The 24,266-nt window shown below is 40.3% G+C and overlaps 1 protein-coding gene across 1 annotated transcript in view; it reads right to left on the bottom strand.

The window, feature by feature from the left end:
- Positions 1-23,800, bottom strand: part of TACR1 (tachykinin receptor 1) — a 155,987-nt gene extending 132,187 nt beyond the window's left edge. The window contains exon 1 of the mRNA XM_003810318.4: positions 22,399-23,800. Within this exon, the coding sequence (XP_003810366.1) occupies positions 22,399-22,787 (389 nt within the window). The 5' untranslated portion in view covers positions 22,788-23,800. The remainder of the gene's footprint in view (positions 1-22,398) is intronic.
- Positions 23,801-24,266: the final 466 nt, after the last annotated feature.

Genomic DNA, 24,266 nt, shown 5'->3' with positions numbered 1-24,266 from the left:
CCTCTATCCTAATGTTGTGTGTCTGATGTTCAATTTCCATATTGAAAAGCAGAGTATTTTATTATAAACTTCTTTTTTCTCATTCTCTTTTATAATACAGTTAGGACATTATATTGATTTTTTCCTTGAAATTGCATATATAGGTAGATTGTAATATCTATAAATTTTTTTCATTATAGTAAAGGAGACATTATACATTTTTTTTTTTTAAGTACAGCATTAAGTCGTCTATGGGCATCTCAGATTCCAGGTGCCTCTCTCGGTTGGAGAGTCTTCTCCACGCCAACACTATGCATTGTGTTTCACTCCCTTCGATCTCCTTTAAAACTTCAATCACCTTTAAAACTCCTCTGAGCCTATCCTTGCTGAGCTCATCAAGCAATTCCCTCATAATAGATTCTATAGTTCTGGTGGCATTCCACTCCCCAAATGGACTTTCCCAGAAGATTTCTGGGGGAGGCCGCTAGCCATCTGAGACTCTTCATCTAGACTGCTGTTCCACAGCAGGACTTTGGGGACTCTGATGGAGCCCCATGTACTCCCCGCAAGGCCTCTACCTTGTCCTCCCTGCACCACCTGCCTTATCACAAGATGTCTCAGTGTCTAATGTCAAGTAGGAAACTCTAATTGGGAAGATGGGCCTTCCTCTTAATGACCCCCAGGACCAATCTCATCATTCCTTACTTCCCTGACCACCACCAGAGGTCTGGGCTTCTCCAGTTAACAGTGACTAGGCTTTTATCTCCAATATGGCTCCAAACATTTTCCTACACTGATGTAGTCTCCTGCTCTCCCTGACCCCCAAGGAACACTGTCTTCAGCAAAATCCTCATCCTCTTCTTCAAAGATTTCCTTCACCTTTTCACTACCTCAAACTTGGCTGTTCCAGGAAACCACTTCCGACACTGCAGTCACCTCAGATGGTGGCTGTTCCTCCTCCACAGTCCACCCACCACAGAGCCGGCACCAGGAGTACTTGCTGCCCCCCACCACCACTTCCAGAATTTTACTCTGTCTTTCTGTTTCAGACCCCACCCCCTCTGAAGCACATGACTACACCATCTGCCTGCTGCACCATGTTGAAGCCATTTCTTGACTCATTTATTGCTCATTCCCTCTCGTTCGTTGGACCTTTTCACCCCTGGCTCATTGTCTTCATCCCCACCACTGTTCCTGTCTTCACGTTTGGTGACAATAGTATCCACATACATGATTAATTCAACTCCCTGACTCAGTTTCTTGTCATCCTCACTTCCAATGTAGTTGTCTCCACTTGCCTCTAGCCTTCCACTTTCATGTTAAATCATTATCTGGACTTTGTTATCAACAATAACTACATCATTTTCAAAATGTCTATTTTAAGCCTCTCACTGTCTGACCATTGCCTCCTATCTTTCCAGTTCATGCACTTTTCAGTTGAAGTCCAACAATTCTTAATACTCATCAGGATCTCTAGCCCATTGATTGCACCACTTTTATCTTCTATCTCCTACCCACGTCCTTGCTTCTTTGTTTACCTCACTTAGATTCCACCCACCACCCTACAGTCACTCCTCACATATGCCCTTGACTCCACTTTACTCCTCTCACAAAACCCCAATGCTAATAATTCTCTGCCTGCTCTATGCCTACATGATAGGAAGCCATACGTTATGTTGACTGATTTCTAAATTCTCCCATTAATTCACAAATCTCAAGGGATGCTTCAACATTGCTTGACAATCCCCAAATATTTCTGTAGTCACTTCACCCTCCAGCTCCACAACATGATGATTTCACTTTTCCTCTCCTCTCAACCTCTAACACCTCCTTCCTCACCTTCATCTATGACCTTATTTTTTATTTCTTTGGGAAAACAGAAGCAATAAAAATGAGCTGTCATTTTATCATAAAATCTACCAGTCTATCTTCCCCTTTACCCATATGTCCACCTTCCCTCTAGATCCAGAAGATCTACTTCATTTTGAAGGACAACCTGGACCCATATGCTCACTTAAAACCTTTGCTCCTACATTCATTCATCCCTCACTAGCATCATACATTTCTTTCAATTTCTCTCTTTTTTTTTTTGAGACAGAGTTTCGCTCTTTGTTGCCCAGGCTGGAGTGCAATGGTGTCATCTCGGCTCACTGCAACCTCCGCCTCCTGTGTTCAAGCGATTCTCCTGTCTCAGCCTCCCAAGTAGCTGGGATTACAGGCACCCGCCACCACGCCTGGCTAATTTTTGTATTTTTAGTAGAGACGGGGTTTCACCATGTTGGCCAGGCTGGTCTCAAACTCCTGACCTCAGGTGATCTGCCCGCCTCAGCCTCCCAAAGTGCTGGGATTACAGGCGTGAGCCACTGCACCTGACAATTTCCCCATTCTTATTTCTATTCAAACATGCTACAATACCTTTCCCCATTGAAAAAAAAAAACAGCTCCCTTAAATCAATGACCTTTCTACCTAATACACTTTCTCTTTTCTCCCACTTATAACTCCACTTCTCCCCTCACATTCTTCTGTTAGCTCACCACTTTAATGAAGCCACTCTTGAGTGAGTAATGATCTCGTCTTGTCAAATCTAGTGGTCCAGTCTTGGTCCTCATTTTACTTAACTTGTCAGCAGTTTATGACACGTAGGTACTTCCTTCTTCCCGAAATGCTTTCTTATTTAACTTCCAGAATAACTTACCTATTAGTTCTCTTAACTCACTAGCTATTATTCCTTGTTGGTCATATTTGCTAGTTCCATCTCATCGTCCTGATTTTCTAAATTTAGAGTTCTCCAGGGCTCAGGCAGGGAAAATGTCTCTATCTCCCTCTTTCTCTTGGGTGATTGTATACAGTCCTATGGTTTTAGTTATATGTCAATAAGTCCCACATCTGTATCCCAGACATTATTGCTCTCCTGAACTCCAGGTTTAAAAATCAACTGCTTATTCATGCAGTATCTCTACTTGTCTATCTACTGCCTATCTCAAACTTCCTGGGACCAAAATGACTCCTCATTTCTGTTCTTGAACCTATTTCTTTTCCAGTCTTCCCCATCTCTGTAAATGAAATCAGCATTCTCCCAGTTGCTCAGCATCAAACCTAGCAGTCATTCTTGACTGTGCTTTTTTCTCTTCTATTTCACATATATTCCATCAGCAAATCCTTTGACTTTACTTTCAAAATGCCTCACAAATCTGATTACTTCTCACCATGTCTACCACCAGACCCTGGTTTTAGCTACCATAATCTCTTTCCTGGGGTCACCACAGGAGAGCTCCTAACTGGTCTTCCTGCTTCCACTTTTGGCCCCTTACTGTCCATTTGCCACACATGAGCCAAATGATCTTTTAAAACTGTAGATAAGATCATGTCCCTTCCCTGCTAATAATCCTCAGATTGCTTCTTATCATGCATAGAATGAAATCTAAGCTTAACTTGTGGTGGTAGAGAATTTTAATGCTCACTAAATATTCATAGGCTTGCCCACATTTTCCAGAGCCCTTGAAGTTGGGCCTGGCCGTGTGACTAGCTCTTGGTAATGGACTATGAAGAGAAGTGATGTGTATTGCTTCTGGACTGGGACAGGTTAAACCTCCTGTGCAATTCTCAGTTCTTTCCTTCTTAAATGTAGCAACCAAGGAGCTCAGGTTGAGATGGCTGAGCCACATGATGGAAACAACCTGCAACCAACTAATATTTTCAGGGAGGTTCTCAGGACAGAAATTGTGCCTACGCTAGAGTAGACTTAGACTGAGTGATGAATAAACTGCATGATAAAGCCATTGAGATTTGGGGGTTTGCCTGTTACTCCGGCGTATCATAGCCTGCCCTGACTAATAATTGTGGTCTATATGGCCTTCTTCTCTAGCCTCTACCCTGACTCACTCCAATCCTGACTCACTCAGGCTTTATTGCCAATTTATCATTCCTGCTTTGGGGTCTTTTATTCTAGCTGTCCCTTCTACCTGGAAAGTCCTTCACTAAGATCATCACATGGCAGGTTCCAGGTCTTTGTTCAAGTACCATCTCTTCAGAAAAGCCTTCTGTAATCTCCCTATTTTAAATAGCTTCCTTCTACTTTCCATGACTCTCTATCCTCTTACCCTTGTCGGTACTCAAAATTACATATTTTATAGTTTATTGCTTGGTGTCTATCACTCTAAATGGAGAATAAGGGCTCTTATTGTTCTTTGCTGTATCCTTAGAATCTAGAACAATACTGGCATATAGTTGATGTGTGTATTAATTACATTAACGGTCCCAACTATTTATCCCTCTCTGTATACTTGCCCTTTTCTATGAGTGTTTGCAGTTCTTGTCACTGAAGAGGTAGAATATAGCTCCCCTACATTAAATCTGGTCTGGTTGTAGCAGTTGCTTTGGCCAGTGGGAGGTATTAGATGTGACACAAGCATAGACTTGAGAAGGTGCTTGCATGTGTCTGTGTGCTTTTTGCACTTTTCAAATCCAAAACTATCCTGCTCTGATAGGATAACCATGACAGCATACCTTAGCTAGCCTGTGGAAGCATGAATTGCATGTGGAGCAGAGCCGAGTGGCCCCAGTCATCCCTCCAGGGCCCAGATTATATCAGTTGGCAGCTGGTTGGCCCCAGGCATGTGAGTGAGCCCAGACAAGGTTCAGACAAGCACAGCCCAAATTCACTAAATGCTCCAAACTAATGAACTAAATAATAGTTCATTGTATACTGCTAAGGTCATGTGGTTGTTTGTTACACAACATTATTGTGGCAATATATAACTGATACAGCAGAGGCTCAGTAAATAACTGTTGAATTTCTACAGTGGATATTGTAGACATTTTACAGTGAATATGTAGATGCTCTTTTACAACCTGCTCCGTGTTCCTGATTTAACCATCTGTCTAGCAGTCTGCCAAGTTGGTAAACTGGGAGAAGCTTTAACTTCTTCCACATTCTCATTTCTAACTCTTTACTCTCTTGCAAACATCTAATGGCCTACTAAATCATCCAATTCCACCCTCAAATCTCTGGAGTCTTGTTTCCCCAGTCCTATGTTTTGAATAATATTTTGCCTCCATATCATACTAACTTCCTATTTGGAATCATTACCAATTTTTTCTACACCACTCTTCAACATTCTCCCACTCCTCTTAATTTTATTAGCCTCAAAAACAAATATGAATTTAAAAATTGAGGGATCATTTTGAAAAGCTTCTTTCCAAAATTTCCTTTAAAAACATCTAGAAAATAATTTAAAAAGAAAAAAAAGGAAATATAATCTGAGCAAGTTCATTAAGGGGGAAAAAAAAAAAAGACAAAGAAAACATACTCCAGACCACAGGTTCTTAACTGTCTGATGTTAAAATTAATTTATCTTTCCCCATATAAAATGAGATATTAGAATTATTTTTAAAAACCATAGTGGATTTAACATTATCCCTATGGTCATGTCACTCATTCATTTGCTCTTCTGAGTATGAAATAAACGATGAATTCATAGTGTCAAATTCCAATAATGCTCAGACTATCTAGTTGAACTCCAGCCTGCAGTGAGTTTGTTACTGAGGCTCCATTAATAGTTGGGGTGGTAATGAATTACCATAGTGCTTATAAGTTGTGATTTTATGTTTCTTCCCTTTTTGTTTTAGTTTTATTCATGAATAAATTTTTAATGTAAGAGATGGAAAGTATAAATAAAAAGTATTTGATCCTCCAAGGAGTCATGCTTCCTCCTGCCCAGGGTTTTCATAAATGCAGTTAACTTGTTTACAATTCTTTCCTCCCAACCTGACCTCACTCGTCTTAATTAGCTAAGACTATATTTGGTTACAAATAACAGAACATCTGTTTATCAAGCGCTCAAAGAACTAGCGATTTCATTGCTTTTCTTAACAAGAAGCCCAGAGCTAGTCAGTTTAGAGCTGGTCTGTGGATCAGTGATGTACTCAAGGGAATTCCAGGTACTTTCTAACTTTCTGATCCACAACCCTTAGCTTAGGCTAAGGAATAGACAGGGCTTGTTCTCATAGATGAAACCTGGTGTTCTTTCTCCAGGCCTCTCGCCTGTGTTTCAGACAGCAAGAAAGGGGAAAGCTAAGAGTGAAAAAGCATTTCTCCTTGTGGCTATTGCCTTTTTATTCAGGAAGAGACGCTCAACCTAGGGACTTCTCCTGTACCCCCATCGCCCCAAAATTTGTCTCATGGCCTGTGCTCCCTGCAAGGAAGGCTGGGATGTGGACAGCATCACTAGTAGGGGACTGCAAAGGGGAGGCAACTGTAAATGGCTTGTATGTGGTCAATCTATAGTATCTGCCACAATACCCACCCCTGACACTCTCACCCTGAACTCCCGCTCTTCCTTTAGATCTCAGCCCTGAGCCATACTGACAGTGTGAATTTTCATATACAGCCATGTGCCACAAAACAATGTTTCAGTCAATAACAGACTAAGTATATGATGGTGGTTCCATGAGTTTATAATGGAGCTGAAAGATTGTTATTGCCTAGTGATGTCGTAGCACAACACATTACCTTTTCTATGGGTTGGTATGTTTGGATAGACAAAAACTTACCATTGTGTTCCAAATTGCCTACAGTATTTAGTACAATTACATGCTGTACAGGTTTGTAGTCAAGGAGTAACAGGGTATTCCATATATAGCCTAAGTGTATCGTAGGCTATACCATCTAGATTTGTGTAAGTTCTTACACATTTTTCATGATGTTTGCACAATGACAAAATCACCCAATGACGCATTTCTCAGAATGTATCCCCATTGTTAAGCGATGTATTTTTGTACTCTCATAGCATTAATGTTCTTTACTAGCTCTTAAACAGTTTAAAATTATACAATGATGTGAATAATCATTGGATTAATGTCTTATTAATACTTATTTCTCCCAATTGACTGCAAGCTCCTGAAGGGCAGAAATCATGTTTGATTCTTGCCATTGTATCCCTGAATCTCAGGTATATATGATGTAGGAGCTCTATAAATATTTAGATCTACATTTACAAGCATGAGTGTGTTCAATGTCAGTAGAAGATAACAATAAAGCAAAGTCATGATAAAAACAAAATGTGCCAAACTTGACTTGTATTAAAAATAACGTTAGAAGCCAATAACTTACACGCAATAAGAATACATTAGAGGCACAAAGTAAGATTTATTTCTATTTCTTCTTCAATAGTATCTACTTGCTTGTCTTACTGTATAGTTTATGGGAAGGGAGAGCCTCGAAAAAATGAAACTTAGTGTTTTAAAAGAAAAGTTTAATTTTTAAAAATTGCAACGTTTATCTATGTTTTTTCTCTAAAAAGGTTAATTATTGAGATCCTTAAATCAACAGCTATATTAATCACAGTCTTGTCAAATGTCTTACAAAATGCACAGCCAAGTGAAAAATTCTGCATTGCTATACTTTGCTTATCTGTTACGTTTCCCTGGGTTTTGTCAAAATCTGTGCCCATGAGGATGTGTCTCCTGGGGAAACCGTGTACTACGGCAGGAAAAAGATGGAGCACCGAAGTTCTGCTCACTGAGAACCGCTGCAGTAGCCCCTCCCCTGCTCTGTCCGAAGCTGGCTTTTGCCTTGATCACCCCAGGAAGGAGTACACGGCTGGGTTTCTTTCTCTGCGTTTATATCATTTTCTGGTAGAGCCCTTAAGCTGAGGGAGTAAAATCCTCAAACTACTGTGAAGACTCCATTCCCATTAGTTTTCTGTGTCAATAACGTTATTGTGTTATTACTTTTATTCTTTTGCTTCACCTGAAGGGCTCAGCAAAAGTCCTGTGCTACTGTGTGATGAGTAAACAGAGAAAAATAAGGAATTTATATTATTTAGGAAATTGGTTGGAAGAAAAGCTTCTCACTGAAGTTCGCTTATTTCAGCCAACAGAATTTTAGAAAATAGTTATTTCACTTATTCATGGCCCTAAACCTAAACTTGAAAAGACAGCATTAAAAAATTAAAGCTTATGTAAGTTGTATTTTATAGCAAGAATGCAAAAACATAAAGGAAATGTTAGTAAGTAAATCTAATAGTGTGCTAAAAGGACAAAGCACAAGAGCAGGTATTGTTTATTCTAGGAGTTCTAGAACAGTTGAAGATTAGGAAAGTAGGCAATAGGAAAAAATGTATTAATAGATACCAAAAACACAATTGGCAAATTAAGTATCTAGATTTGATTAAATCTCTTAGTAAACTAGAAATTAAATGATGTAATTTTAAAATGTCTGTCTTAAGCCAATGGGCAACATATTTAACACTTATATTAAGAGAAACATTACCATCACAGGTTAAAAAAAAAGGTGCTTATGATCATGAGTTTTAATTAACTTGTTCTAAAAGATCTAATAAAAAAAGTAAAGGACACAGACACTAGATGTAAGATTAAAGCTGATAATGATTTATAGACTATGCCATTATCTGAGGAAAACCTGAGAAAAAAAAACCAGAAAAATCATTAGAACTTCAACTGAATTACAGGACTTATTAAGATAGCTGGTTTCAAAATAACTATTAAAAAATCAATAGCCTTCTAGTACACCAATAATAATCCATTAGAAAAAAAACCAAGGGGAAATATTGTATTTTCATTAGCAACCAAAAATGTTAAATTTATATATATAATTTATATACAACATATGTGGTAATATGATATATATTAGGTTCTATATTATGTATTATGCAATATATAATACAACTTTTTAAAAAATGTGTGGGATCTATAGAAGAAAAATGTAAAAAACTATAAAGAAATCATATTAAAAGCTCGACTACATAGACTATGCATCATGTTCATACACTGAAAAAAAACTTGATATGCTAATAATTCTTTCCAAAGCTAATTTCTAAATTTAATGCATCTATTGTATTTCCAGTAAAAATTTCAACAGGACTTATCCATAAGGGTGTTTTAGATTATGAATCCAGAATTTATCAGGAAGCATATATGCATGTTGATACGATTAAAGAAATAGTCAACAAAGTAGATAGATCAGAGAAAGCCTAAATATAAATAAAATTCATTGTAGGACAAAAGTAATATTTCTAATCTGTAGGGAAATGATCAATCAATAAATGGTGTTTGAACAATAGGATAAACTTATATGGCATTTAAAAAGGTAATCTAATTATATTAAATTACTGGAGTGGAATATTAAACAACAACTAAATTATAAAAGTACAGTAAATGAAATTATTTATGCATATTTGCCTACTTTTGAGTTGAGGAAGGTCTTTTTAAGCATAATAACAAAGAGAGAAAGCACAAAAGAAAAGGCAGATACATATAACAACATAAAATAATATAAAATAATCACTGAAAAAGAAATGAACATTTTAACCTGAATATAAAAAATTTTTACATCACATGACCATCAAAAGGTTATAGCCTTTAATATAGCCTCAACATACAGTTTCTGCAATTCAATATGGAATTTAAAAATTAAGATTTAAATTTAAAGCTCTATTAATTCACAAATACAAAGGAATAACAAATATATTAAAATATACTCACTAGTAAGAAGTGCAAACATAACTAACATTTTAATCTTTTAAATTGGAAAAGATTTTTGTAAAATTGTTAGGAATATGGATAAAGGAACACTCCAATATGTTGGATCTATATATTCTGTTTCACACTGCAAATTACTAAAGCTTTCGGAAGAGTGGCTTAACAGAATGAAGCAAAAGGCTTAAGATGGCTAACACTCTGAACAAACAACTTTTCTTCTAAGGATTTATCCTAATAATCATCCATGTGCGCTAGTTTTGCTAAAACACATTGATGACAAATTATATGTTGTAGCAAAATCTCAAAACACCCCCCAGGGTTTAAGCATGAGGGATTATTTAAATTACGATACTTTGTAACCACTTGGCATGATCTTATAGAATAAAGTTTATTACATAAAATATATCTTACTTTATTATGTAAAACAAAAATAAAATTGTATATGCTATAGGACTATAATTATGAAGATTCTATGCATAGAAAGAAAGTCTTGGGCCAGGCACTGTGGCTCACGCCTGTAATCCCAGCACTTTGGGAGGCTGAGGCGGGCGGATCACGAGGTCAGGAGATCAACATCATCCTGGCTAACATGGTGAAACTCCGTCTCTACTAAAAATACAAAAATTAGCTGGGTTTGGTGGCTCGCGCCTGTAGTCCCAGCTACTCGGGAGGCTGAGGCAGGAGAAATGCTTGAACCTGGGAGGCGGAAGTTGTAGTGAGCTGAGATCGTGCCATTTTACTCCACCCTGGGCAACACAGCAAGACTCTGTCTCAAAAAAAAAAAAAAGAAAGAAAAGAAAGAAAGTCTTGGCATGAAATAATTCCTAAGAATTGACAATAGTGGTGCTTGGGCAGTGAGATGAGCGTTGATTTTACATTTATTTTTCTTCCAACTATTTTTTTGTAAGTTGCTAATTCTCCTTAATAAGTGTGTAATATTTTACGATTTATTTATAATTTAACTATATTAAACTAAATTTAAACTAAAATGTGATCAGAAAAACATTGGAGTTGTGCAGGTAATATTCAATAGTAAGTTATTTTTCTTAAAAAAAAAAAAAAGGTGGCTTAAGTTCTTACCTAAATGAACAGCCTCAAGAATCCTTTCGGGATCCTTCCGGACTCATCTGCTTAATCAGAATGTTAGTAATTTGCATTTTTTTCTATTGCTGTACTCATCAACTGTTTTATATACAGCAGTTTTTGTTTTCATCTGTTTCATCTCCATTTTTCAGTCATTGACATTTATTGAAGCTGTGCTATTTTCAAAACGCTGAGGAAGGATTGGGAGGAAATGAAGCAAGGAATTTTTATCCAGGTGTACAGAGAAAAAAAGAAAGGAAAGATGCAGACAAAGAAAAAAGGATGAAAGCTTCCAGATGACGTGTGGGTCCAGACAGACCCTGGCAGAAAGCCCAGCCCTTGGAAAACTGGCCCTCGCCCCAGGATTTGTAAACAGCACAAATTCATTGATGAAGATGCAGGAGAGGTGAAGAATCTGCTTTGGCCATCTCAGCAGCACTGCCCTGCTGCCCTTAACCCCAACCCACTGGACTGGCTGAGAATATATTCCACAGTCCCTTCTTAACATCCTTCCAGGTTGTAAAGATATTACATATTTATCAAAACAATTAGTGACTTACAAGAAGTCTGAAGAAGACAGAAGCAAATACGCAAACAAATGCAGAGTGCACTAGCACCTCAGGGCAGAGATAATTCTGCCTGTGACAGGAAAAGATCTTTCCACAGCAGTTTGACAGCTCGTGGTGACAGATCCCCACCCCAGTATCCTCCAGCAGACCCCTTGGTGGATACCTGGGACTATTTTTTGAAAGCCAAACTCTGGATACTTCTGTATTACCTAAACTCCGGCACCTCTTACATTCCACATTGGCACAGTTCCGAGGTCTAAGTTTGTTTTAATTCTCTACAATCTTTCCTGTTCAAGGAGTAGGTAACTAGAATGAACACATTCCCATTTTAAGATACAAATGGGACCTTGGAGGTAGAAAGACGTCCATATTGTTTGTACCGTAGTGTGATTTTCATTAGCTGCTCTTCTCTTGGTTCAACTCAACTTACTAAATTGGATTGGCTGTGAAGGGAATGGAGCAGTAATTTGGGTTCATGCATTTGTGAAGCAGGATTGGGGAGTGCCTCAATGCAGACTGTAGCTGGTTATAGCATTATTGGAGGGAAACCAACAAAAACGAAGGAAACAGTATCTGCGCCTTCTTTGCATTCTGCCTAAAGTCTTAGGATCACAGTGTCCTAATTGGGTCATTGAAAACCTATGATGGCTTTGATTTGGCAGGTAATCTAGCTGAATCTTTAACACATTAACTTCCAGACCCCTCATCATTCCAGCTGGGAAGAGAAAAGAACTTCAGGAACAAATTTTAAAAATGAAGTTTGTTAAATCATGAAAATTCCAATGAAGTTTTCTCTTTTATCTTCCTAGCTCATGTTTGAAGAGCCCAGCTAAGTTGTTGAGCTAACTCGTATTTCAAGCTCAGGGCTGCATTCATTTTGGTTCCCATCACGAATTCTAAAGGCATTTGAAATTTCCCCTTGGCTCCCTGGGACTATTTAGAAGAGTATCTCAGTTGTTTGTAGGGTTTTCTTTTGTTTAAACATTTTCAGAGTCAGACAAATTCTTTTATGAAAACATATTAACTATTCAAGTGGATGTTTCTCCACAGTAAAATAAAATTAATAAATCATACAAAGTGGGTATTTAAGCTTATGCTCCTAATCTCCTCACATGCCACTCAATGTGCACATGAGGTTTTTAAAAATTAGTGTCTCAGTTATATTCTATGATAGAGAGAACAGAGGTGTTGCTAGCATGACTGCTCAGCACTCTCCCCTCATGAGCTCAGGCAGCTGTGTGATTTGTGAAGGTGGCTGCTCATCAGTCCATCTGTGGCTTAGGGCACTGGGCTGAGCTGTAAAGGCAGAGTATCATTGCAGATTATTTTTTATTATCTGAAATAATGGCAATAAAGTGGAAGGGAAGGTGAAGAAACCCAGCACTCCTAGAGCTATGAAAAAGCCATAAGGCTCTGGCCTCAAGGGGAAACCCAGTTAATTTAAAGAAGGAATCTCTAATCATCCAGTTGGAGGATTCAAGGGTACTAGGTGGTTTTCAGGCTCCAGGAAGAAGGTCCCTGCCACTGACGACCTCATGCCAAGAGGAAAGAAAGCTGCTCTGTGGACCTTCTTTATAAGAGTACAGGTTGGAACCATACTGAGAGCCTGGCTTTGTTAAACCCAACACATACTACAATATTTTTGATGATTTATGTGAGTAAATAGGATACATCCAGAAAAAATCTGGCACATATTTTTCATGACCTCAGAATCTCAAAAAGGCAACTTAAGGGTCCAGGTCTTGTGGTGATTCTTTTTTCTTTTTGGTCATTTTTTTCATGTCAATAAAAAGGTAAAATGTAGAATGTAGTTAACTTTAATCAGGTAGATAAAGGATGCAAACTAGGGGTGGGGTGAGGCTGTGCATGATTCCGTCTATGCAAATCAGTCAAGGATTTACACTGGAACTACAAAACTCGATTCCAGTGGAAAAAGCATGAGTGGACTCTGTAGGCACCAGGCAGGCAGAGCTCCACTGTGAGAGGGGCTCAGGTATCGAGATGCAGCTCTGGGCAAGACCCCTGTGAGGCATAGCCAGATTTGGGTCTCCAACTCAACCCCTGATTCCAGAACCTCGGCTGCCTCTTACAGAGAAGATGATTCTGCCACTTTTGTTTGTATGACTTTGTAACTCTAAGAAGGCATTTTTAAAAAGTAAGTAGGCAATAAAGAAATGGTACTTCTATGTAAGTAGTGCATGTGTAGTAGTGAGTTTTGTGATCAATATACATTGCTTTGTATGTGATTTGCTCTTAAGATGTTGGAAATGAGAATCTGATATATTAGAGAATTTGACTTACAAGATTTGCAATTTTAAGTGTAACACCTAGGAGGATTTAATGAATTAATTTTGTAGTCAATGTTTGGATGCTCAGGAGAACCTGAATTTATCAGTTTAATTCTCAGGAGGTTGAAATGCTTTAAGAGAATTTGTATGCTAAATTTAGAAATTTTGATTTATTAGTCTTACAAGAACTAAGTAAGTCCTGAGAAAGATTTTGTTTCTTCTATTTGTAATTGAAGATTTTAACAAAGCCAGATGTATCAAATTTGTGAGTATAGTTTGAAATGCTTAGAGGAATTTAATTAATCAAGTTTATAAATACTGTTTACATTTTGAAAGATTATTTGATTTGTTAAGCTTATAAAAATTGTGACTAATAAAAATATGTAAGATTGATTTGATTAAGTTTGAAAATGGTATTCAAATACTTAGTTGGAAGTATTCTATCTCATGTTTAAAGATTTATTGAGCTTTAGTCAAAGAACAAAGGCAAATGAATGTTTCATACTTTAATGCACACAAACTAGATTTATAAGAAAACTTCCATGATTTATAAAATATGTTCAAAGGCTAAAAAACACTGTAACTTCAACAAATTGAATATCAATTAAAACTCACACAGCTATAAGAGCTTTTTGCAATGAACACATTCTCATTCAGATATTAAACAATGATGCTCACTCCATATAAGGGTGGTGACTTTGCGACATAAAGGATTGGAAATGAATGCTTAGGGGATGGTGTAAAAGAAAACATTTGGGTTTTCTGGACCATGATATACAATATCCAAATGATGGACTACTGGTAGACTGTGTGTACATTTCCAAAGATGGAAAGAATGTTGAAAAGCATTTAGCAAGAGATTTGCTGACCCAGTCAGGACAGTTTTAAACTACCATCTTTAGGGGGAAGAACATAAATGTTTTACCCTGTAGCTATTGTACTTGATGTAGAAGGAATCCAGGAGGAGGCTGAGACAAGAATGGACACGTATAATGGATATGATTGTGTGTCAGAGTTTACTAGAGGGCATAATATTAATTACTATTAATTGGTATTTTAGTGGTATTTAGTGGATGTCAGACTTTTCAAATCTTTCCCTCTCTTCTTACCTTCTACAAGGTAAGTTTCATTATAACCATTTTATCAGTTGAGGAAACTGGGGGCCCAGATAGGTTAAATACCTTGCATATGTACACATAGCTGCTAAGTGGTAGAACCAGCACTGGAACCCATCGCCTGGGCTCTTTCCTAACCATTCTACTGCCAAAGGCTAGGAGTAAGTTTATTAAAGGGTGCGCTCATACAAAAGACATGAAAGGCACTCAACAGGGAATCCCAAATATTAAACATAGTGATAAAGCTGAATTGGAAAGTAGATTAAGAACTATACAAGAGAAGGGCAGAGGATTAGGCCCAGGGCTGCTTAGACAAATTTCCTTGAGCAGTTCATATGTAGCATTAAAACTCATGCTGATTCGTATGTCTCCAGGTCATCATAAAGCACCTCTTCATCTTTGGTGCTCCTCATCCAGAGAGCTTCATATTTCCCCTTCCACTGAGGTGGAATTGAAGTCTCTCAAGGTGGCAAGAGAGAAGTTTGGCGCAATGTAAGCCAGTTCCCCAGTCAGTCTCACATACATGGGACTTCACATGCACCACTTCATGCTGGAATTTTCCTGTGTCTATCGTATTTTTATATGGTGTGAACAATGCAGGAGTTGGAGGGCTGGGTGGAGGGTAGGTTTCTCCTGGTTTCACCTCAGCAAGGACAAGTAAAGGAGAGAGTGCACCTGCTGCTAGTGGGGGGTGTTAGAGAAAAATCCAGGGGGTTGACAGCAGTTAGGCCAGAGAAGGGTCCATAAGATGGAGGAGGTGCTTATCATTTTCATCTCTCTGAGTCTCTGGTATGCCTGGGTAGACGGGAAGTAAGATGGTAATGATAAGCACCTCCTCCAATCGGAAGTCTTTTCCTGGGGCACAATACCTGTTGAGGGTGGCAAGGTGTGGGTCAGGTATCCTGTGGGGCTCAGTCAACTGGAGTGTGGAAGAAGTAAGTGTGAGTTAGAAACCATGGTTATTCTAGAACGGGGGTTCTGAATCAAAAGCATTCTATTTTGTAACAAACCTTTATGGTAGGGAGAAATTTGGCCCAGTTTTTCTTTTGCATCAAGGCACAGCATCGTAAGTGTGCTATACGGTCTGCTTGAGGCATCGGGTCTGGTTTTTAGATTTTGGCTGATGTGTGCAGAAGAGAAGCATGGTCAGTTTGCTCATGACGCACACATTTTAATGAGTACCTACTCTGTGCCAGGCACTTGGATAGGTTCTGGGAACAGGAAACAAAATAAGGGATCCCTGTTTTCATGGAGCTTGCAATCTAGTAAGCAGGGAGGTGTGGGAGAGATAGACAAGGTACAGACAGTTGCAACACCATGGGATAAATGCTGTGGAAATATAAGGACCCCTCAGCTAGACTTGCAGGTCAAGGACCGCATCTTAGTATAAGCACTGAGCTAAGTCAAAGAGGACAGCAAGGTCACTAGGGAGGATGCCAGTCCTAGGTGTCTAGGTGATGCTAGACAGAGTGATGGTAGTAAGGTAACTCTGTTCTGGTCATCTCCTTTTAAGAGGGCCATTAACAAATGGAAATAACCAGTAGAGACTAATGATGATGATGTAAAGTTGGAGGAACCAGGGACAGTTAACCAGAGCTGGGGATGCTTCAAGATAAATAGAAGCTTAATACCTTATCCTTATACTTACTGGAAAGCCTGCTACGTGGAAGAGGCCTGAGACAAGTAGGAATAGTCCAAAACCAAAGAGGCAAATTTCATTTCAAGAAAAGGAAGAATTTTGTGATGATTTAATAATTTATTGAATTTAACAAATGGGAAAAATAGAGTAGAATATTTGAGCAGAGTTTGGTACTCTTACAATGGCCCTGTTTGGAAAGTTGTGGGGTTGAACTTTTATTTGGGTGGAAAATTGTCAAAAAGGCCTCTAGTATTTTCTCTTGTGTGATAGGACTCTTATATTGCTTTTCTGCCTCCAACGACAGTTTTCCTTAAATGAGGTATCATCCAAAAGCCACCAAGTGCAGGAGCATGTAGGCAGATGTCTAAGGCACATAAAAGCAAATTGCATGGGTCTTCAAGCTGTGAGGGGGTGGAGAGTGGGAGGGCAATGCTAAAAGAAATTGTTTCTAATCGCTCTTCCAGGTTGAAACAGAATCCTCATTGGCACGATGAAGATTAAATGAGACAATGGACTGGAGGGAACATAAATAAAAGATATCATTATCAATTTTATTAACATAAAACTTCCTTTCTAGTTTCCAAATGATGGATATTAATAAATTATTATGAGTATTCCCAATCCAGCGTTCTTGAAGTTAATTAAAACACAAAACTCCACATTCATTTCCCTGTGCCTTGCTGCCTCTTCCTCTTTGTCGTTTTCCTCTTCTTTCTCTTCATTCCCTTTCATTCTGTCTCCTCCTTCTCTTTTCTCTCCCCTCCCTCCTCGCTCCCCTACTGCCCTCCCTCTTCTTCTTCTTCTCCTTTTACCAGGAAGTCTTTCCCATATTCCCAAGGGAGTTCTTTGCTCTAACTCTGCTCCCTCTGCATGGCATTGATTGCATTGGGTTATATGCTGTTCGTGACCTTGTTAATCTCCAAAGACTGAGACACAATGGCAAAGGCAATGTCTTACTGCCTCAGAATATGGCACACAGTAAGTGCTCAATAGTGGTTTGATGGATGGATGGATGGATGAGGAAAGAGGTCATTCCCTTCACTGCCATCTAATTTTATTTCCTCTTACCATTCCGTGCTGATATTGTCTCTTTGATCCCTGGCTTGTCATTCTCTAGCCTCACTTCTCAAGTTTCTTGTCAGGCGTTCCAACTAATCGCTATATTTTCACGTCAAATTCAACATAGAGTATTCGCATTTTCTTCTGGGCAACTCCTCAATTCATTCCCTGATTCACCTGTGAATTCACTTCAGTTGAATCAGTCTGTCATTGACCTGAGGCACTTTGCAACATTTGACTTCCATGCTTCTGTCATACAGCTTCTTCTACCTGAAAGGTCATTTCTTTTTTTTTAATCAACTTCTCTAAAAATCTTATCTAATCTTCAAGGCCCAACTCAGTTGCCCTATCTTGAGGTCTTCCTTGATCATTCATCACTGCTGGGCAGGATGTCCCTCCTCTTGTCTCCTATAGAATATATCTGTACAACCCATATGAAACATTTTACTTAATACCTTATATTTTAGTTACCTCTAAATCAGTCTTATTTGCCTTCATATATAGCCCTTTGAGGGAATAAACAAGGCTGTGAGTTAGGAAACCTCACCTTACCTTGATGGCATCAACACTTGATAGACTGAATATCTTTATCTAAGTTTGATGGTGTTTCTGTCTCATGATCCTCATTCTAATTCAGCAACAATAATAGTAACAGTGTCTTGTGCTTGTGCTATGTGCTTTTATGTTGAGAATTATTCTTTATTTGCCTCCAATTCAAACTATGATTTCTTCCAGTTTTTTAAAAAAGTAACACCCTTGACCATTCAGGACACTGCAGGCTCCCAGGAGTAGGGAGAGAGTGTGGCAAGTGTAACGGAGCAGCTCCAGAGAGGAGGTGGGCGTTGAACCTCTTGAAGAAAGGCCCTGAAATCTAAATGACCCATCTGAGAATTAACAAACTCCATTTTGATCCACATCAATGCTGACATTGGAAAAGACAGGGCCAGTTGTGGCCAATGAGCTTCTAGTGAATGGCCATTCACAGCATCACAGCAGTGCATGGTAATGGGTTTCCAGGGCCATCCGAATTAGTGCAAAGGATCCTGGAATTTAATTCCCCCTCCAGGTGGGGTGATGAAAGACTGCTCTGAGATAAACAATGAGATTGCAGTTCAACCAACAAGGTAAAGTTCAAGGATAGAGTGCAGGTCTAATAGAGACCTGGAAAGCAGGATATTTAAATTGGTAGCTGAGTATGGCTGGGACAGAGTGTGTAGACATGAGTTCAGTGGACAAAGTTTTTGTGATTTATTCATGTTTTTGTTCTAGGTTCCTCTTTTGCATTATCAGCTCTCTCAGAGAGCTCAATTCCTCTTTTGCCTTCAACCATTACTCTCTCTGGGCAACTATATTTTTTGGTCTCAGAGAGACCATTTTATTTGGAGTCTGAGTGAGCAACTGCTACCTTTCATTTTGCTGAAATTATGCTTGCCCCTACCAGGTAGGGAAACAGTGATACCAGGCCAGTGCTTGTCTGGACCTCCCTGTTGCTCCTGTTGCTATGTGCATGGTTTCAAATCAGGTTATCTGTTGCCCATTCCCCAGCTCCCTGCAGGGCTTGGAGATTGCCTCCCTTCCTCTACTCCCTTCTTAGGTTCTGCTCCACAGTACTTGCCAGAGCATCATAATAGAACTAACTCCTGAAAATGGGGGTTAGGGGAACGGGGCTGTTGAGGGGGGAGTCATCACCTCTCTGTGTCCCCCATCTTCAAATTTCATGAAACATCATACATACCTTTTAGTTTTATAGTTGTAAAGAATTTTTAAATTCTAAGTCAGAGAAATTATAGAGTTTCAATAGCTAAAATCCCTGGTATTTGTTGGAGTTTAGATAGAGGTAAACCTGATCTTATTTAGCTACATTTGTCTCTGAAACATTTTTAAATTCTAGGTAACCGCTGCCTTCAAAAAATAAAACTCTTTCTAATGGAGATATTTCCTCCCTCCCCTCCTCTCCTATCCCCTTCCCACCTCCCACTTTTCTTCCCTCTCCCCTCCTTCTCCTATCTTCCCTTCCTTTCTCCCGATCCCTTTTTTTCCTTCCCTGACCCCACCCCACTTTTCCTGTAGAAAGACTACAGGAAACATTTAAATTAGTACTGCAATCTGCAACTGAAGTTTTTTCTCCGCATATATCTTGATTCTAATAGGAAATTTGACAAAGTTTACCAAGATAGTTTGACTCAACAATTCCTTTAAAAATCCTTTAAAATGAGAAGATATAGCTTTTTAAAAATTCATTTTATTTGATGTAGTAATTCTACTTATTGGGATCTATCTTAAGGAAATAAGAAGGCAAAACAAAATTATCATATATAAATATTCCTTAGATTATTAATTATAATAGCAAAAATCTAGAAATCACCTAAATACACAATAGTAGAGAAATGACTACGTAAATAATAATAGCATATTCACATAATAGAATAGTATGAAGCCATTAAGATTATGTTTCTGAAAACTTTTGAATAACACAGGAAGGTGTTATTAAAGTCTTTCATTAATACCAATGGAAAAATGTAGGCTACAAAATTATATAGAATCTAACCTCAATTATGTAGTATAATAGTCATAAAAGAGAAATTCAAAGGTTAGCAGGTGTTGCTTCTGGTCGGTTAGGTAAGGGGGATTGGATTTTTGTGCTCTTCATATTTCCCAAGTCTTCTGCAGTGAACAGGTTTAATTTTACAATCAGGAAAACCACATTGCTGTTATTTTTAAAGACTTGATTCAAAGGTTGTCTGTTAAAAATTCAAGGAATATACAAACAGCTGATTTAATATTTCCTCTAAGTCTGCATTTCCATGCTGGAGAAAAGGGAGATAACTTACAGGGAGAGGACTTAAAGCCCCCTTTCTTTCCAATACATTCTTGGGAGAGAATGGATGACCACACATGCAGGAAATACATTCATTGGAAGGCCTGAGGGGGTGAGTTTATAGTGTGCTCACCAGGCTGAGCAAGAAAAAATAGAAGGAGCACTTGGCAGACATGGAGACGGAGACCTGAAGTCTCATCCCTAATTCTACCTTGAACTCTAATCTTAGGAATGCCATTGGTAACCTCCCTGGGCTGTATCTGCATGTTGGAAACATGGTGACATTCCCTGTTGCTGTCATTTCCTAAAGCTCTGGCATCCGAGACCTTTTGGTCTCACTGAGCAGGTATCACAGAGGGTCAGGGCTCTGCGGTGGTTTACCTAGAGAAACACAACAACGGAGCTGAAATCTGGCTCCCTGCCCAATCCACTGTGCGGACTCTGACCCTTATCCCCACCCCTAACCTTCTAAGTTCCAGAGGAAAGATCAGGGCTGCAGAACATGTGTCTGTGTAAGCCAAAAGAGAGAGCTGTCTGCTGGTGCTCCATCAGCTACTGAATGCTCCAGCTCACACTGACTGACAGGTCTTCCTAGAGCTTGTGCAAAGCCCCAGTGCAGAAAAAGCAAGCAAACAAACAAAACCCCCCAAAAAACTTGCCCTCTAATTTAGGGGGCATCAAGAGAGTGTTTGTAAGGCTGAACTGGCATCAGGTTTCACTACCCTGATATTCACTTCTATATCATGCTATGGACTTTTTTAAGTTTAAGGAAGCTGCTATGAGATTAAAGGAGCATGTCAATGCAGAAAGATTTACAGGTGAACCTCACTTTCAGCAAACTGAATATCTGAAAACCAGTGTAGTACAAAAGATAAATTTGCAAAATAATTCATTTCACTCCCACTTTGAGTAATTGGTTTACCATCTACATTTAAAATACAAACTGATTTTCCACAATTTGTTTTACATAAAACATAGTAAGCACATAGGAGCTGCATATAGAGAGATGTACAGGGAACTAACAAATCAGTATTTGGACACCACTGCAAAGGATGGAAATGAAGATTTCCCTGATTTTAAAAGTGTTCATTGACTACAGGAGCTAAAAAAGACTTCTAATAATTTGCAAGTTATAAACAATCTTTATGCAAAGAGGGTTAGTAGTTTGGAATTTTTTTTGAAGTTTTCTCCTAGCTCCTTCTTTGGGTTTCTCACATTCAGTTATCTCAGGAAGGACATCAAAAGACTCCATTTTAAAATCACAGTGGTAGGTGTTTTAAGCATACTTTCACATCCCAGGCAAACATTTAACACCTGTGCACACATAGACATACACATTGGAGACCTAAGATACTCACAAAGGAGACAATGCCAACAGAGCTGTGCTCCAATAATCAATTTTCCATCATGCTACCTGAAGAGCCATTCATTCCAGAATACCATCCCCAGTGTTTGAAATGCCAACCTTTTCACTTTCAGTCAGCTTTGGGAACCCTAACCTGTTGGTTGCAGGAACAGAAGAGCTCTCAAATGCCTTTGCCAAGCATGTTTCTCTGTGGATAGAGACAGGCTAAATACATACATTTTACATTGCAGGAGAAATTTAGAACACCTCTTGGGTAAGCTTCCTGGATCCCTATCCGTGGAGTTTCTTAAGGATAGTATAACTGTCTCTCATTCCTGAATGAGAATTCCTAGCATTACAGAGTAAACTGCATTAGAATTCTGAGTATCTTATGATACTGATGAAATGCTCTTTCACATCCAAAACAAACAAACAAACAAACAAACAAAAACCAACGAACCAACCAACCAAACAACAACAACAACTACAACAACAAACTGGAGAGTTGCAGTGGGAGCAGAAAGTCCCAGAATCCTCTAGGTGTACTTAAAACAGGAAGGCAACAAGAGGCTGTCTGACAGAAAAACAGGCCTGGAGGAATTTACAAAGCCCCTTCCAGGGTCTAGTCCTTTGACCAAACCCTAGGTATTGTTTGCAGCCTGCAAGGGTAAAGGGGAGAAGGAATATATGGAAAGGAGCAAAGCAGAAGTTGAAAGTGTCAGGAAGATGAGTGGAGAAGAGATGAAGAAAGGGGAGTTAAATGAAGAAAAGGGGGATGTGTGTTGAAAGGAAGAGAGAGAGTGATGGGTAAAAAAGAGGAAAAAAAGTTGAAATACATAAGATGAAGTTCCCCATCAACAAATGACTCAGTTGATCAGTAAAAAAACCCTCAGAGTGGCCAATCTTCCACTTGACCCATACCCCACCCAATTCCAAACCTCACAGCAATGCCATGGTCCTCTATGAGCACTTTCTCGCCTTTTCACAAAGGCTAATCTCACCTATCAAAGGCCACAGCCGTCATGGAGTAGATACTGGCGAAGACAGCGGCGATGGGGAAGAAGTTGTGGAACTTGCAGTAGAACAGGCCGTAGTACCATTCGTTGTGGACAGCATAGGTGAAGTTCACCACTGTATTGAATGCAGCCATGGAGGCCTCCGCGAAGGCCAGGTTCACCAGAAAATAGTTGGTCACTGTCCTCATTCTTTTGTGGGCTAAGATGATCCACATCACTACCACGTTGCCCACCACAGAGGTCACCACAATGACCGTGTAGGCAGCTGCCCAAAGGACAATTTGCCAGGCTGGTTGCACGAACTGATTGGGTTCCGAGGTGTTAGTGGAGATGTTTGGGGAGAGGTCTGAGTCCACCGGGAGGACGTTATCCATTTCGAAGCTAGGCGGTAAAGCCCTACTATCTGTACACAACCCCCCTCTGCAGCAGAGTCCTGTGGCTGGCGCCTGGGGCTCAGGGTCCTTCTAAAGCCAGGCAGGAGGGTGGAAGGCTTTTTCTGGGCAGCACTCTTTTTGAAAGCTGAACTGGCGCTCAGAATATAAACGCTGCTGGATGCACTGCCCGCCTGCCCGCGGTGGCTCTGAATTCCTCCACTTTCAAGCTTCAGGAGACATTTGAGTTCAGAAGTCTGGAGACAGCATCTCTCTTGCGGTAAACTGAAAAAGGGAAAGAAATTCCACCGGTCACAGTTCTAGGAAGCAAGAGATCCCCCGCATTTATGCACCTGCTGCTGCCTGCAACTCCTATTTCCCCTTCCTCCGCAGGGAAAGGCAAAGCCCCGTGCTGCGTGAGGACTTAGGAGCGAAGTGGGGGCCCATTGCAGCGCGACCTGTAAAAGTTCTGAGCCTATGGCCAGGATTCTGGAGCTCCGTATCCAGCTGGAGATTTTTCCTTCGCTTTTGCTGCCGCTGCCGCCGCCTGCAGTTTCGCGGGCACCTCTCTGTTCGGGTTGCTCAGCTCGCGAGTTAGCTGCGCACGAGGCTTTTATAACCCCCTGCAGAGACGTCACTGGGAAGGGGCAGTACCTGGGCTGCGTACTCGCCAGTCCCGGTGCGCAGCGCGGCAGCTGCGCCAGCTGTTGACAACTGTCTCATTCCACCGCCGCAGCTACCACGCCTTTTGCTGCTTGCTACTTGCCGTGGGAGTCTGCGAGCCGGGAGCCCCACGCACTCCGCGAGGGGGCAGTAGGTGGCTTGGAAGTAACTGACACAGATGCGGTCCGCAGCTGGAATCGTCGTTGCACTAGGGGTGCTGGGAGGAAGGAAGGATTTGGGAAACAGCTGGAGTGGACGACAATCAACTTCCAGGGAATGAAGCCCAGAGCCCTGCGACAGCTCTGCAGAGGCGGCTTGCCTGTGGCAATGGGAAACGGGCATGTGTGGGGGCGATGTGCCAGCGCCGCGCTCCGGGCCGCGCTCCAGCTACCGAGAAGCCAGAGGCGACGACTCCCTGGTCCAGGTGTCCCGAAAACAACTTTCCTGAGGCTGTGTTTAGGAAACACCCCCACAAAATATCTAGCTCCATTACCTGGCTAGCAGATTCACCTGGGAAGTGACAGACTCTAAGCTTTGAGGACACTTTCCTCAGCCACCCTGGTGACTTGGCCCCTCGTTCCAGGAGAAGCTCCATTTGAGCCCTCCACCTGACCCCTCTGGATGAGCCTCTGCTCAATCACTGGGGACAGGGCTGAGCTCCCTGCGAATCTTGGTGAGCGCAGGAGCCACACTCATAGGCAGCTTGTCGCTCAGACGCGCGGCTCTGGGCTCTCCGCCAGCAATCACTGCGGCGCTGCGTTTGCCTCCCGGGGACCTGGCAGCCTCCGCCTCCGCGCCTGCCAAGCCTGCAGGCCAGAG

Source organism: Pan paniscus, chromosome 12 (assembly GCF_029289425.2).
Source record: "Pan paniscus chromosome 12, NHGRI_mPanPan1-v2.0_pri, whole genome shotgun sequence".
Classification (NCBI taxonomy): domain Eukaryota; kingdom Metazoa; phylum Chordata; class Mammalia; order Primates; family Hominidae; genus Pan; species Pan paniscus.
Note: the sequence above shows the minus strand (reverse complement) of the source record. Positions and strands in the feature narration are given on the sequence as shown.